Source organism: Nerophis ophidion, linkage group LG18 (assembly GCF_033978795.1).
Source record: "Nerophis ophidion isolate RoL-2023_Sa linkage group LG18, RoL_Noph_v1.0, whole genome shotgun sequence".
Lineage (NCBI taxonomy): Eukaryota > Metazoa > Chordata > Actinopteri > Syngnathiformes > Syngnathidae > Nerophis > Nerophis ophidion.
Window position 1 is genome coordinate 17,040,342 of NC_084628.1, and position 13,478 is coordinate 17,053,819.

The window sequence follows — 13,478 nt, forward strand, 5'->3', positions numbered from 1 at the left end:
TATAAATATTTATATACATACCTTAATTGGTTTCAAATGGTGCATTTCACACGGCAGTAAAACGGCTGATCAAACAAAACAGAAGTCCTCGTCATGGGCCCACCAGCCACGGAAGCTAGCTCTCCAATCAGCTAAACAGACTCAATACCGCCAAAAGTGACCTTTTGGTGAATTTACGAAACTGAAACAATACAAAAAGAATGCTATTGTAAGTAAATAATATCAACACAGACACTTGTTAGCATATTCGCTGATGATTACATTAAGCTAGCGCGTACAAATATGCATGAAAACATGCCTACAAACATGACACATTAGACGGTTTAGTAAGTATAAATTGTTTTAGTTATATTGTAAAACTTACAAACGTTGCTTGGAGTGATGAATGAAGAATCTCTATTCAAGCAGAACCGCTTTGGACAAATAGTAGACAAAACGGGACAGACATTAGTTTTTTCCAGTTTTTAAACCCGCAGCACGTGCAGTGAGCGAACTCGCCCAAAAGATGGCACCTTAGCACAAACAATAACACATATTTTCAGTGTTCCTGTCAGTGTTGAATACAAAACATTATGGGCGTTAGTGAAGAAAAATCCACAAGTTTTGTAAACCGCGTAGGAAAAAATTAGCGGCTTATACTCCGGAAAATACGGCACGGTGGCACAGGAGTTAGTGAATGTGCCTCACAATACGAAGGTCCTGAGTTGTCCTGGGTTCAATCCTGGGCTCGGGATCTTTCTTTGTGGAGTTTGTATGTTCTCCCCGTGACTCCGTGGGTTCCCTCCGGGTACTCCAGCTTCCTCCCACTTCCAAAGACATGCACCTGGGGATAGGTTGATTGGCAAACTAAATTCGCCCGAGTGTGTGAATGTGAGTGTGAATGTTGTCTGTCTATCTGTGTTGGCCCTGCGACGAGGTGGTGACTTGTCCAGGGTATACAACGCCTTTTGCCTGAATGCAGCTGAGATAGGCACCAGCGACCCCCTACAACCCCGAACGGGACAAGTGGTAGAAAATGGATGGATGAGACAGACTTTTTTTGATTGATTGAAACTTTCATTAGTAGATTGCACAGTTAAGTACATATTCCGTACTATTGACTACTAAATGGTAACACCCGAATAAGTTTTTCAACTTGTTTAAGTCGGGGTCCACGTTAACTCAACAGCGCCTCTGCTGGTTGTGGCCAAGTAGTACACTCTATTGCTTATAGACATGAATAATTAACAATAGATTGGAATAATGGAAACTTCAGCTCAAGTTATTTTGCATCAGAGCTTTCTACAGCTCCAAGCGTCATGTTAAGGGTTAGAGGTCAAGGTTGCAGCCAAGATCATTTTTCCTGTCTAACATGCATTGCATAGCATGCAAACATCAACATGTGTTACTGCTTATCATTCCAGTGCCTGGCTGAAGGACACAGCACACTCCATGGTTGGCAAGCTGGACCGCAGGATCTCTGCGCTCACGGGTCTCAACGTGACACACCCGTTTGGTGAGCACCTCCAAGTGGTGAATTATGGCATCGGTGGGCATTATGAACCTCACTTTGACCACGCCACGGTGAGTTCCGCTAAAAGACTCGACTTATGATCGACCCACTGCAAAGAATGACGTTTCTGTTGAATATTTCCGCAACCAGTCGCCCTCAAGTCCTGTGTTTCGGCTGAATACTGGCAACCGGGTGGCCACCTTCATGATTTATGTAAGTGTTTTTGTTTTAATGACCAACGCATGTAGATGTTGCACCATTGCGGCACCAAAGACAAAAGCAAAGCATATTTGTATAATGGTTGTCATACACTGTCATCTATTAATCATCGCTATTTTAGCACAGCATGTCTTTTTTTGCACACTATTTCTATTGTCTGTTTCAAAGTCTTATTAAAAATAAAAACAAGTCATAGTTTGGCCGTGAGTGCCGCTCAACTCTGGAGCAACATCCTTATGAGCTCATCCTTAACACAGTCATGATTTTAGATTTGTTTCCTCTGCCTAGCATTGCCTCCAACCTCCAATTACAGTATGACTCCTTTTTTCTTGAGCCCTGTAACAGCTTTAACATGCGTCAGTCTCATCTGCAGTCTCTCTGCGGTGTGTGTCATAGCGGCGGGTGGACTATGAAAACATTACATCTTCTTAAACAAAAGAACAAATTTTTTTTCAAGGGGAAGTCCACACCTTTTTTGGAATCGTGCCCATCATCCACAATCCTGGGGCAAGAACCAACATGTATTTCCCTTGTGTGTGAATTCTAAATAGTAAACAGCTGCTAGTAAGAGGAAGATACCAATGCAGGAACTGGAGATACAATCTATTCCACCAATAAAGCACTCAAAAAACCTCCAACACCATTTTATATACTTGCTGTAAATGTATAAGTAATGTAGTAACAGGCACACTCATGATAACATGTAATTTTTGGAATATTTTACTAATTTTAAGCACAACTGTAACTTCTTTCTCAGTTGCAGTGATTTTGCAAAGCGCATAGAGAGAGCACTTTTTTTGTTTGCTACCACTATCATGTAGCACTATTCCTAAACGTTTCAAACAAGAAAATAAGACAGTGACTTACAGTGTCTGCTCTCACTGGGATGTTGTATCTTTCAGTCCTTGTTCCCTTCTGGAGCTGCTAAATTTAGAATAATCCTCACTCCTCGGAAAGAAAATGCTTCCTAGCGATGGTTTTACACTGCGTTCCATTTGTTGAGAGCCCTCTAGTTTCAAGTTGGTAGCGTGTGGAATTTCAAAGTTGACCACAACCTTCTACTGTACAAGTGAGATGCACTATTTATGATTTCGTATGAACTTTTCCTTACTCAAAGACAATACAGCAGCAGAACAAGCTCAAGTTCCTACTCCTTTCTTATTTTATTGGGAGTCGTTGCTAACTGTCAGGTTGAGTTTGTAACGAACCCCAAGATGCAGAGAAGGTGGCAGGCATTGTGCAGGAAAACATGATTTAATCTTTAAAAATGAAAAAACACAAACCAGGAACTAGGAACAGCCAAACTGGAAAACGGGAAACAGGATCCAGTAAACAGGAACTAGCAACAAAAAGACAGCACGCTGCAAACAGCTACAGGTTCTATGAAAAGCATTAATGACAATAACCCAGCTCTGACGGGAGGACAAAGCAGGTTTAAATAGGAGTGGGCTGATTGACACCAGGTGTGGCCAGGTGACAATCAGCTGCATCTGAGGGGAAACAGCGCTCAGGGAGAAAAGCAGGAAATTACCAAAATAAAAGCGCTGATAGGAAACTAAAACATACACAGAGGAAAAACTAAAACCAAAACCAAACTGTCAGGGACAAGCCTGGCACTAACATTATTAAGTTAAAGTACCACTGATGGTCACACACACACTATGTGTGGTGAAATTACTCCATGCATTTGACCCATACCCTTGTTCCACCTCCTGGGAGGTGAGGGGAGCAGTGAACAGCAGCGGTAGCTGGCTACTCTCGCTAGTTGTACGACGCCAGAAAAGTAGTTCCTCTGTGTTAGCGCTTACATTAATAGTGTTGCTATAGATTGGTTAATATGCAACTCACGGCATGTTGTTGTTTTTTTCATGTATTTTAGAGCACTTTGTTACCTGCTGCCTCTTACTAGCAGTTTTTTACCTTTTAGAACGCAAATAAAGGGAAAAGATGTGTGTTCTTGTCCCACATATGTATTGGAAATTATGTGAAAAATACAAATAGAAAAGTGCAGTTTCACTTTAAAGAGAGTTTGTATCCACAGCTCAGCTCTGTCGAGGCTGGTGGAGCCACAGCCTTCATCTACGCCGACTTCAGTGTACCTGTCATGAAGGTAAACACAGGAGCTGCCTCCATGTTGTTATTTTTTTGCTTCAACTAAGAAGCTATTATATATCTATTTAATATTATAGTTGCCCCTCGCTACTTTACTCTTTTAAAAAATGCTATTACAGTTATTTGCTGTTTAACGTTTGATTATGCCTATTGTTTGTACATTTTAGCTATTTTTGGCCAAAAATTAGCACTTTCAAGCTTAAAAATTGCTAAATGAACTTAAAATAAATGTAAACTACTGTACTATATTGCAAAATAGATCATCATTATCAAACAAGTTGCATTATTTTCAGAGGATGGTGGTTGCATTCAGGAGCTGTGTGTGTGTGTGTGTGTGTGGGTGTGTGGGTGTGTGTGTGTGTGTGTGTGCGTGCATGCGTGTCTTATTTTTGTCCATATGTATTACAGTACAGTATACAGTATGTGTTATTGTATATTATCATGACTACTCAGGTATATTATGCGAAACAAATGCAGAGGTGACTATGGGTGTTTCATGTCCAAAAGGCTGTAATAATGTGAACATGTTTATTTTGACGGTAGTAAACAGTTTTTTCCAATGCTCTAACTATGAAGATATTTGGTTTATAAATTAGAATTATTACTTGCCGAAAATTCACTTGCCCGGTCTGGAACAATTAACAACGATAAACGAGTGATGACTGTATTATTTTTTTTCATCACATATATGTTTAAATGAATATTGTGTATTATTTATAGATTTGTTATACTACTTTTTTTGGCCTGAAGGGGATTTTTGTGCAAAACTTCACAACAAAATACAAAACGTAATTATATAGATAGAATAGATTGACGCTATAATAATATAATTCAAGTATCCAGTATATGATATATTTTACATATAATAAGATAAAAATAAGGTACAAATGAAGTAAAACATGTTTTTAATGTTAATAAAATAATGTAACATACAGCACAGGCCAAAAGTTTGGACACACCTTCTCATTTCAATATGTTTTCTTTATTTTCATGATTAAATAGTCATTGTAGATTGTCACTGAAGGCATCAAAACTATGACACCTGGGAAGTGAAAACCATTTCAGGTGACTACATCTTAAAACTCATCAAGAGAATGCCAAGAGTGCGCGAAAAAGTAATCAGAGCAAAGGGTAGCTATTTTGAAGAAACTAGAATATAAAACATGTTTTCAGTTATTTCACCTTTTTTTGTTAAGTACATAACTCCACATGTGTTTATTCATAGTTTTGATGCCTTTAGTGACAATCTACAATGTAAATAGTCGTGAAAATAAAGAAAACGCAATGAATGAGAAGGTGTGTCCGAACGTTTAGCCTGTACTGTATAAGATATTTAAAAAAAAACCAGTACACATACTTTATAGACCTATAGAATTACCTTTAAAGCTTAAGTGATCTTACTTGCGTGCATTTGTGCATGTTTTTTGTTCGTTTGCTTTTTCCATTGCAAAATCCACAATTAAATACAAAATACGGTATGTTTGATTTAAATTCCCATAATTGTTTTTACTTACATTTTTCACATTAGTTGCGAGGCAGATTATCACCTACCCCATTAGAAAAATAAAATAGTGTCATACACAATGCTGATTATTTGGCAATTTGTCTTTTATAGACAATTACAGAGTGACCCCTTTTTTAATTACAGCTCCATCAGCTGGTCCTGAAGTAGTATAGCCTTGCGTCCCCCTAAAGGAAATAGCTAGAATTCAGCCTTGTTCAGGTCTTAAAGAAGTTGTATTTGAACCAAACACAGAACTCCGCCATCTTCTGGTGGAATCTGCACAGAAGTGGAGCAGGAGACGACGACACCCTGCATGCCGGCTGCCCTGTGCTTATTGGCGACAAATGGGGTAAGGAACATGAGACATCTGTATTTTATGAACAATTTATTCAGTCACAGAATTTTCGTGGGAGTTAAACATTTGCTGCTACTTGTACACTTCATAGTACGTACTGTACTCATAGTACTAGTACTAATACATGGGTTAAGTGTTTTCAAAAAAGTGACATCGCCAACTACTGGACTGCCATGCATATTGCGGCAGTCTCAGTGAAGGCTATGTTAGTAAATAAATATTGTGTAAGCATATCCATAAAGACGCTTGAAACATAACAGACGGAACATCTTTCCAACTTGTTTGTTCCAGTGGCAAACAAATGGATCCACGAGCATGGCCAAGAGTTCCGACACGCCTGCAGCCTGAATCCTGAGGAGTGATGTGGACGGAGTGTATTCCTTTTGGAGTCAAAAGAGCGAGGGACACGTGCAGGCATCAAGCAGCCTTCAAGCAACTCGAGTGGATCGCACAAACCCGAGCAAAAAGTAACAGAGGCGTTTATAGCGACGAGCCTCCAGAGGCCAAAAGATGTACTGGCCAGGTCCTGCAGATGCACACAAGATTGAGAACACTGCTGGATTCACTTAACGGTCTAAAGATCCAAACATGCTTGCTTGGATGAAAAGATTTCTGAGTCTACAGTGACAAACACAACATGTCAAGCTATGTTTGGATGCTGACAGCCTAATTACCTCCTCCAATTACACAAGGGAGGAGTCTGTGCTTCAATTAGTGCACTTCCATACTTCCATTCTGAATGTATACTGTTGTACCTCACAAACACGCCCTGAATGGTTTGTGTACAGCAATGGACCCTAACCACCCTCAATCACTGCCATCTTGATACATACAGTGGGGCAGAAAAGTATTTATGGGAGAACTTGCAGAAATTGTGCAAGTTCTCCCATTTAAAATGATGACAGAGGTCTGTAATTTTCATCATAGGTACACTTCAACTTTGAGAGACAGAATGTGAAAAAAATCTGGGAATTCCTATTGTAGGAATTTTAAAGAATTTATTTGTAAATTATGGTGGAAAATAAGCATTTGGTCAACCATTCAAAGTTCTCACTGATGGATGGAGGTTTTGGCTCAAAATCTCACCATACATGGCCCCATTCATTCTTTCCTTAACACGGATCAATCGCCCTGTCCCCTTAGCAGAAAAACAGCGTCAAAGCATGACGTTTCCACCCCCATGCGTCACAGTAGGTGTGGTGTTCTTGGGATGCAACTCAGTATTCTTCTTCCTCCAAACATGACGAGTTGAGTTTATACCAAAAAGTTCTATTTTGGTTTCATCTGACCACATGACATTCTCCCAATCCTCTGCTGTATCATCCATGTATCCATTTGTGTATAAACTCAACTCGTCGTGCTTGGCCATAGTAAAACAGCACAATTTTAACACATAACATGTGTTTTAAGAAGAAAAACAAACTTTTAGATATGAAATGTACAAACAACTTCAATAGTTTTATCAGTTGATAATTACATATATCCAATCCAATCCCCTTTAGCTGTACAGCACTATTAACAACAGAACTGTTTCCAGAGTGCCGCACATAAAAAGAAACAATAAAAAGTAATTACATTAAATAATTTAAAATAAAACAAGTAAAAAACTAATCAATAAAATAGAATGAAACAATAAGAGACAAATCAATAAAATAAATCAATAAAATAAACAGAGGACCATTAGACTCATTTAAATTTAAAAGCCAGAGAGTAAAAGTTGGTTTTAAAGGGGAAATGCACTTTTTTGGGGGAATTTTGCCTATCGTTCACAATCATTATGGAAGACAAAAGGTTTTTTTCTTCACATTCTAACATGAAAAATGGTCTCGTTTTAGGTACCTAGCAATGCAGCTAATGGGTGCAATCAATTCTACCTCTAAATCACTTTGACAATGCATTAAAAAAACGTCAACAATACTTCATTTACGCTCCGTAACCTGTATAATAACCAAACTGTAGTAACATTGTTATTTTAAGAGCGAACACTGAGGAACTCGTTTTTTGTATTGTACTAAGTTGATTGGCAACACTAAATTGGCCCTAGTGTGTGAATGTGAGTGTGAATGTTGTCTGTCTATCTGTGTTGGCCCTGCGATGAGGTGGCGACTTGTCCAGGGTGTACCCCGCCTTCCGCCCGATTGTTGCTGAGATAGGTGCCAGCGCCCCCCGCGACCCCGAAAGGGAATAAGCGGTAGAAAATGGATGGATGGACTAACACATCAGCATGCTACGGTATTAGCCGTTAAAGCTAACTACGGCAAGAGATAAGTTAACTTCTACATTAGCACAGAACGTGTTTGAGTTAGGAATGCAGAACACAATGTGCTAAGACACCAATCTGTACTGACTGAAAAACATGAACAATCATATTACAGTATCTGTAAAATGTTAGCCCATATTTCATGTTTTGTCCGTACACAGTTAAAGTTAGCCAGATAGCTTGTGCTGTCTGTCATGATACACACATGACGTGCTGCTTGGATCATGATTAATATAAAGTGTGACTCACTGGATGGACAGTTGTCTCTTTGGTCCAGCTGGCCAGGGGCGTTTTTTCAAACTTTTTTGGAGTAAGCATGCCATTTATGACCAAAAAGCTTGTCTCCAAATTCCACATTTGCAGCTTTGATTCACTTTCACCTCACTCTCTTGGCTTTCGTCTGCTCCAACGCTTCACCCTCTTCTTTGTGCTGGCTTCTAAAAGCATTAGTTATTCCTCCATAAATTCAGATTAAAAAAGATAAAGTTGTGAATCCTAATTTTTCCCAAAAAAGTAATCTTCGTTGTTTGTTACCAAGTCTGCCATGATAAGAAGACACGCAAGTTTTTTGTATCTGGAAGTAGGAACACGCTCTAAGTCGGAAGTGCGCCGCTATGGAAACAGAAATCAATGCTCCCAAATATAGTAAGTATTGCACATAATACATATTGTTATGAACATGTCTGTTCCTACATTATATATATACTTGCTGTGTGTATATAAAACAATGATGGAGGGTTTTGAAGTTGTCTTAGAGGGCTTTGAAGGTGTCAGGCTTGTCCCTGACAGTTTGGCTATGTTAGTTTTTTCCTCTGCATTTGTCTTTGTTCCTGACAGCAATCTTATTTTGGTAATTTTTCTGATTTTCTCCCTGAGTGCTTTTTTCCCCTCAGCTGTGGCTGATTGGCACCTGGCCACACGTGGTGTCAATCAGCCAACCGCTAGTTAGACCTGCTTTCTCCTCCAGTCAGTGCTGGATTATTGTCATTAATGCTTTTCGTAGAACCTGTAGCTGCTTGCAGCGTGCTGTCTTTTTGTTGCTAGTTCCTGTTTGCTGGATCCTGTTTCCTGTTCCATGCTACCAGTTTGTTTGTTCCTGGTTCCTGGTTTGTGATTCCTCTTTATTTTTACATTTTTGGACATTAAATTATGTTTTCTTATTCAATGCCTGCCACCGTCTCTGCATCTTGGGGTTTGTCAAAAATTCAACGTGACAGAATACTCCAACCTAACACGAACCCCGCAGAGATTTCCGTGGCGGAGAGGCTTAACAAAGCACTCAGGGAGAAAATCAGGAAATTACCAAAATAAGAGTGCAGACAGGAACAAAGACAAATGCAGAGGAAAAAAACAACATAGCCAAACTGTCAGGGACAAGCCTGACAAAAGGCTCCAACGGTGACTGCTATTAGCCGCATCTTTCAAAGCGTTTTTTATCGTCGTTAAAATTCTAATTAAAAAAAGATGCGTGTTCTTGTCTCTGATATTGATTGTGAACGATAGGCAAAATTCCCCAAAAAGTGCAGTTCCCCTATAAGACGAGACTTAAAACATTCAACAGTGAAGGCTGTGAGAAGGCAGAACATTCCATAGTTTAGGGCCCACAACAGAGAAGACCCTGTCTCTCTGTTTTAGCCTCGTTTTAGGTCCACAAGTTGGAACTGGCCCTCGGGCCTCAATGCGCGAGTTGGGGCATACATTTGGATGAGGTCCGTGGTGTACTTGGAGGCCAGTCCAAACAAAGCTTTAAAAAACAAATAGTACAATTTTTTTTATCAATTCTAAAACGAACAAGAGGCCAATGCAGGGAAGTGAGATTCCGGGTGATGTGCTCCCTTTTTTTGATTCCTGTTAAAAATTGTGCCGCAAAAATAAATAAACTGTGCCGCACAGTCCTGGACTAACTGTAACTGACTTATATTTTAATGAGAGACTTATACGGCTTATACGGTATCTCCTTCCAGCTGCTTCTCCGTAGATTCATGGATAAATGCCCGGCGCTAAGATATCATTTAAACATCCTTGTCCGGCATTAGACTCATTCTCCTTCAGTACAGCGCCGACTATAGCAGTGACGCGTTCCTCCTGCTTTGTCAAGTGGACTACTAAAGCTGTCATGTTTCTGATGATTTCTTTCTTTAACTCAATGAATATCATCTGTTTCTTCTTAGCACTGTCCGTAACGCTCACTTCTTCCACGTCTTCCCCGTGGTTGGAAAAAGAAAAAGAAAGTTACGTCGATCTCTATCTGTAAGTTAATGCTAACGAGTAAGACCAGACATTTTAGGGTAGATCTTACAGGGTTCACTGTTGCATTTGCAATGCTACCCAATGGCAGAGATGCTTGTAAGTCACAGTGGGCCCCATTCAAATATTGTTCTTTGGCCCACTTACAAAGTTTTTAAGGAGATTTTTGTATTCACCAGTGTTTTCGTAGCTGGGATTTTTTTACTAGGTAAGAACAAAATGTACGAGTGCTCCAAAGCACTCTTAGGGTGGCCTATTTGTTCTTAAGTGTGACAATTTCCCTTACTTCTATTGTCTAATGTTAAATTAATATCATAGATAGATAGATAGATAGATAGATAGATAGATAGATAGATAGATAGATAGATAGATAGATAGATAGATAGATAGATAGGTAGGTAGGTAGGTAGGTAGGTAGGTAGGTAGGTAGATAGGTAGATAGATAGATAGATAGATAGATAGATAGATAGATAGATAGATAGATAGATAACATATTTCACGACCATGTAGACCTATTTGCCCCAAGTGACAGATATTGAACGCTGCAGTCCCCCCTTTCTTAAACTTATGTTTTGACATTAGGTATTTCCCCTGCGGGATAATACAAATTTCTCTTCTGTAATCTGTTTGTGTTTTCTCCTTGTGTTTGATGTTTGGTTTTTCCGCCGGAATTGTGCCATCATATGGGGAATTAAGGGTGTTTACCTATGCAAATTACCGAATTAAGGGCGTTTACATATGCATATCAGGGAAATAAGGGGTGTTTTATGCAAATTATGATAGACACGCACGTGCTAACCATTTGACATTCAGCAACTTAAGAACACCAGGTGGGAACAATTTGGTCGTTTAATAACACGTCATGAATTTGAATCGACTCCTCTTAGGAAATCACTTAGGAAGAAAGATAAGAGGAAAAGTTAGGAACTCATTGCTGAATGGGGACCAGTATTGCTTGCAACTTAAAGCATAGCAATCAGCCAAAAGACAGCTCTTATCTCAAAACACTCTTAAATCAAGGTGCCACTGTATTGCGACAGAGTGCAAAGTGACTCATTTAGGAAAGAACTACGTTGTTAGGAACAAAGTACGCAGTATGCACATTTAAGTGTAAGTCTGGAAGTGTGTGATTTGGAGCACAGTGCATTACACTGCTCATTGCTGCCACCTGCCAGACTGGAGTGGAACGCCAACGCTAAGTTAGCATGTCATTTCTTACCAATCAAACAAGTGACAGGATATTTGTTTGCATTTTTGTCTGTTGGTTATTCATTTTGTCAGTTAGTAACTGTGTTATAAGGTGTTTAAAATGTTGCTGAGCCACAGAAAGCCACACGTGGGGATTATAATTAAAACTTTAAGTTAAATATATGTATCTATTTAACAATTATGCCTAATAAACTTACATAGAATAGAACCCAAAGCTGTGATTCAAATGAAGAAGTTACCGGTTGTTTATTTTCAGGCACTGTTTTAATGGCGGTTTTCCTCAAGCCTGAACTCACACAACATGCTCTGTCCACAGATGTCTTCTCCAAACTGCAGCGAGGGGCCCCCGACTATGTAGTTGGAAATCACTGTTTGTCTCCAAGGCACAGAAGGGCCTTTGAGTGTATACGTGTGTTTTCGATGCGCCATGCTGATTCAATGACAGGACTGTGAGAGTGAAAAACGAAGGTGGCGCTCCTCTTGCCCATAGCAAAAATAATCTGACAGTTGGGAGTTTATAATGGTAAACATATTACATCCGTATGGAATTCTCACAATCAATGGGGATGCTTTGCCCGCATCTGTTTCTGTTTTAATTGCAATCAATTATTTATTCATTCCTCAGAAAATATTATTACATTAATAACAATGTATTTATGTAAATTATAAACAATTATCATATCAATCAATCAATCAATCAATGTTTACTTATATAGCCCTAAATCACTAGTGTCTCAAAGGGCTGCACAAACCACCACGACATCCTCGGTAGGCCCACATAAGGGCAAGGAAAACTCACACCCAGTGGGACATCGGTGACAATAATGACCCAGTGGGACGTCGGTGACAATGATGACTATGAGAACTTGCCATAAATTCTAATGCTATTTAATTAATAATACTGTAATAATCCTACACATTAAAACATAGTTGGCATTTTGGAGGAAAAAACTACCTAAAGTAACCTTATGCGTCTTTTTGCATTTATTTATTTATTTTTTAAATGTTAAGTTCATCACATTATTAAGTAATGGCAATAATTATTAGACACTAAATTGTAATAGTTTAAAAAAAAGTACACAAGTAGCATTAATAATATATTTTATTTATAGAGCGCTTTTCAAAACTCAAAGATGCTTTTTACAGGTAAGGTAAAACAAATCAGGGTGTATAAATTAGCAAAAATAACAGTAAACAATAAAAAAAATAGACTGTGTATCATGAGTCCTTACAAAAAAATGTTTTGTTTTTGCATTGTTTTTGTCAAAGGTGCTGTATGTGTGTTTGTGTTTTCTTCTCTTCGTCTATTATTGTTAGCATTTTTTTGCTGTTTTGTTTTGTACAGCACTTTGTGCTTGCCATTTGTATGTGCATGAAAAGTGCTATATGAATAAAGTTGGATTTGATTTGATTTGAAAATGGTCAAGAAAAAACAATCATGTGACCGTAATGAGAATAAGCTCGGTATAGAAAATGGATGAGTGGTACATTTTTTTTTTCTTCTAATCAAAGCAATCTTATCAGGTGTCATATATATATATATATATATATATATATATATATATATATATATATATATATATATATATATATATATATATATATATATATATATATATATATATATATATATATATATATATATATATATATATATATACCCCCAACCGGACATCTCAGCGTTCTTTTGGTCTTTTAAACTCTTTTGCCACCTCGACTACCTGCTCGTTCCCATGGCAACCAAACAAACAGGCCTGCAGTGGGATTTGTTGCCAAGCAAGAGAGACATTTCACCCGGCTGTCCAAATACTGCCTTAAACACATGACACTGACCTTAAAAAGTGGACAACATTCTTTATATTGCGCGAGTGAGGACTTTATTTCTGTGATATAATGTATTATGTATGATATAATGTATTATTCACCTTGACATAATTATATTCTGCTTATTTACTTGCTAGTCCGCTGGTAAGTACATGAAATCCCAGCATTAGGAAACAACTAGAACAGTGGTTCTCAAATGGGGGTACGCGTACCCCTGGGGGTACTTGAAGGTACGCCAAGGGGTACATGAGATTTT

At 38.6% G+C, this 13,478-nt stretch overlaps 1 protein-coding gene across 3 annotated transcripts in view; it reads left to right on the top strand.

The window, feature by feature from the left end:
* LOC133536801 (prolyl 4-hydroxylase subunit alpha-3-like) overlaps positions 1-12,817 on the top strand; it is a 36,444-nt gene extending 23,627 nt beyond the window's left edge. For 2 of the 3 annotated variants that reach the window (XM_061877368.1, XM_061877370.1), the window contains 5 exons: positions 1,404-1,563; positions 1,643-1,705; positions 3,753-3,821; positions 5,580-5,676; positions 5,974-12,817. In XM_061877368.1, coding sequence (XP_061733352.1) covers positions 1,404-1,563; positions 1,643-1,705; positions 3,753-3,821; positions 5,580-5,676; positions 5,974-6,044 — 460 coding nt within the window. In that variant the 3' untranslated portion in view covers positions 6,045-12,817. The remainder of the gene's footprint in view (positions 1-1,403; positions 1,564-1,642; positions 1,706-3,752; positions 3,822-5,579; positions 5,677-5,973) is intronic. The other variant, XM_061877369.1, reaches the window with a different exon arrangement.
* The last annotated feature ends 661 nt before the right edge of the window (positions 12,818-13,478 follow it).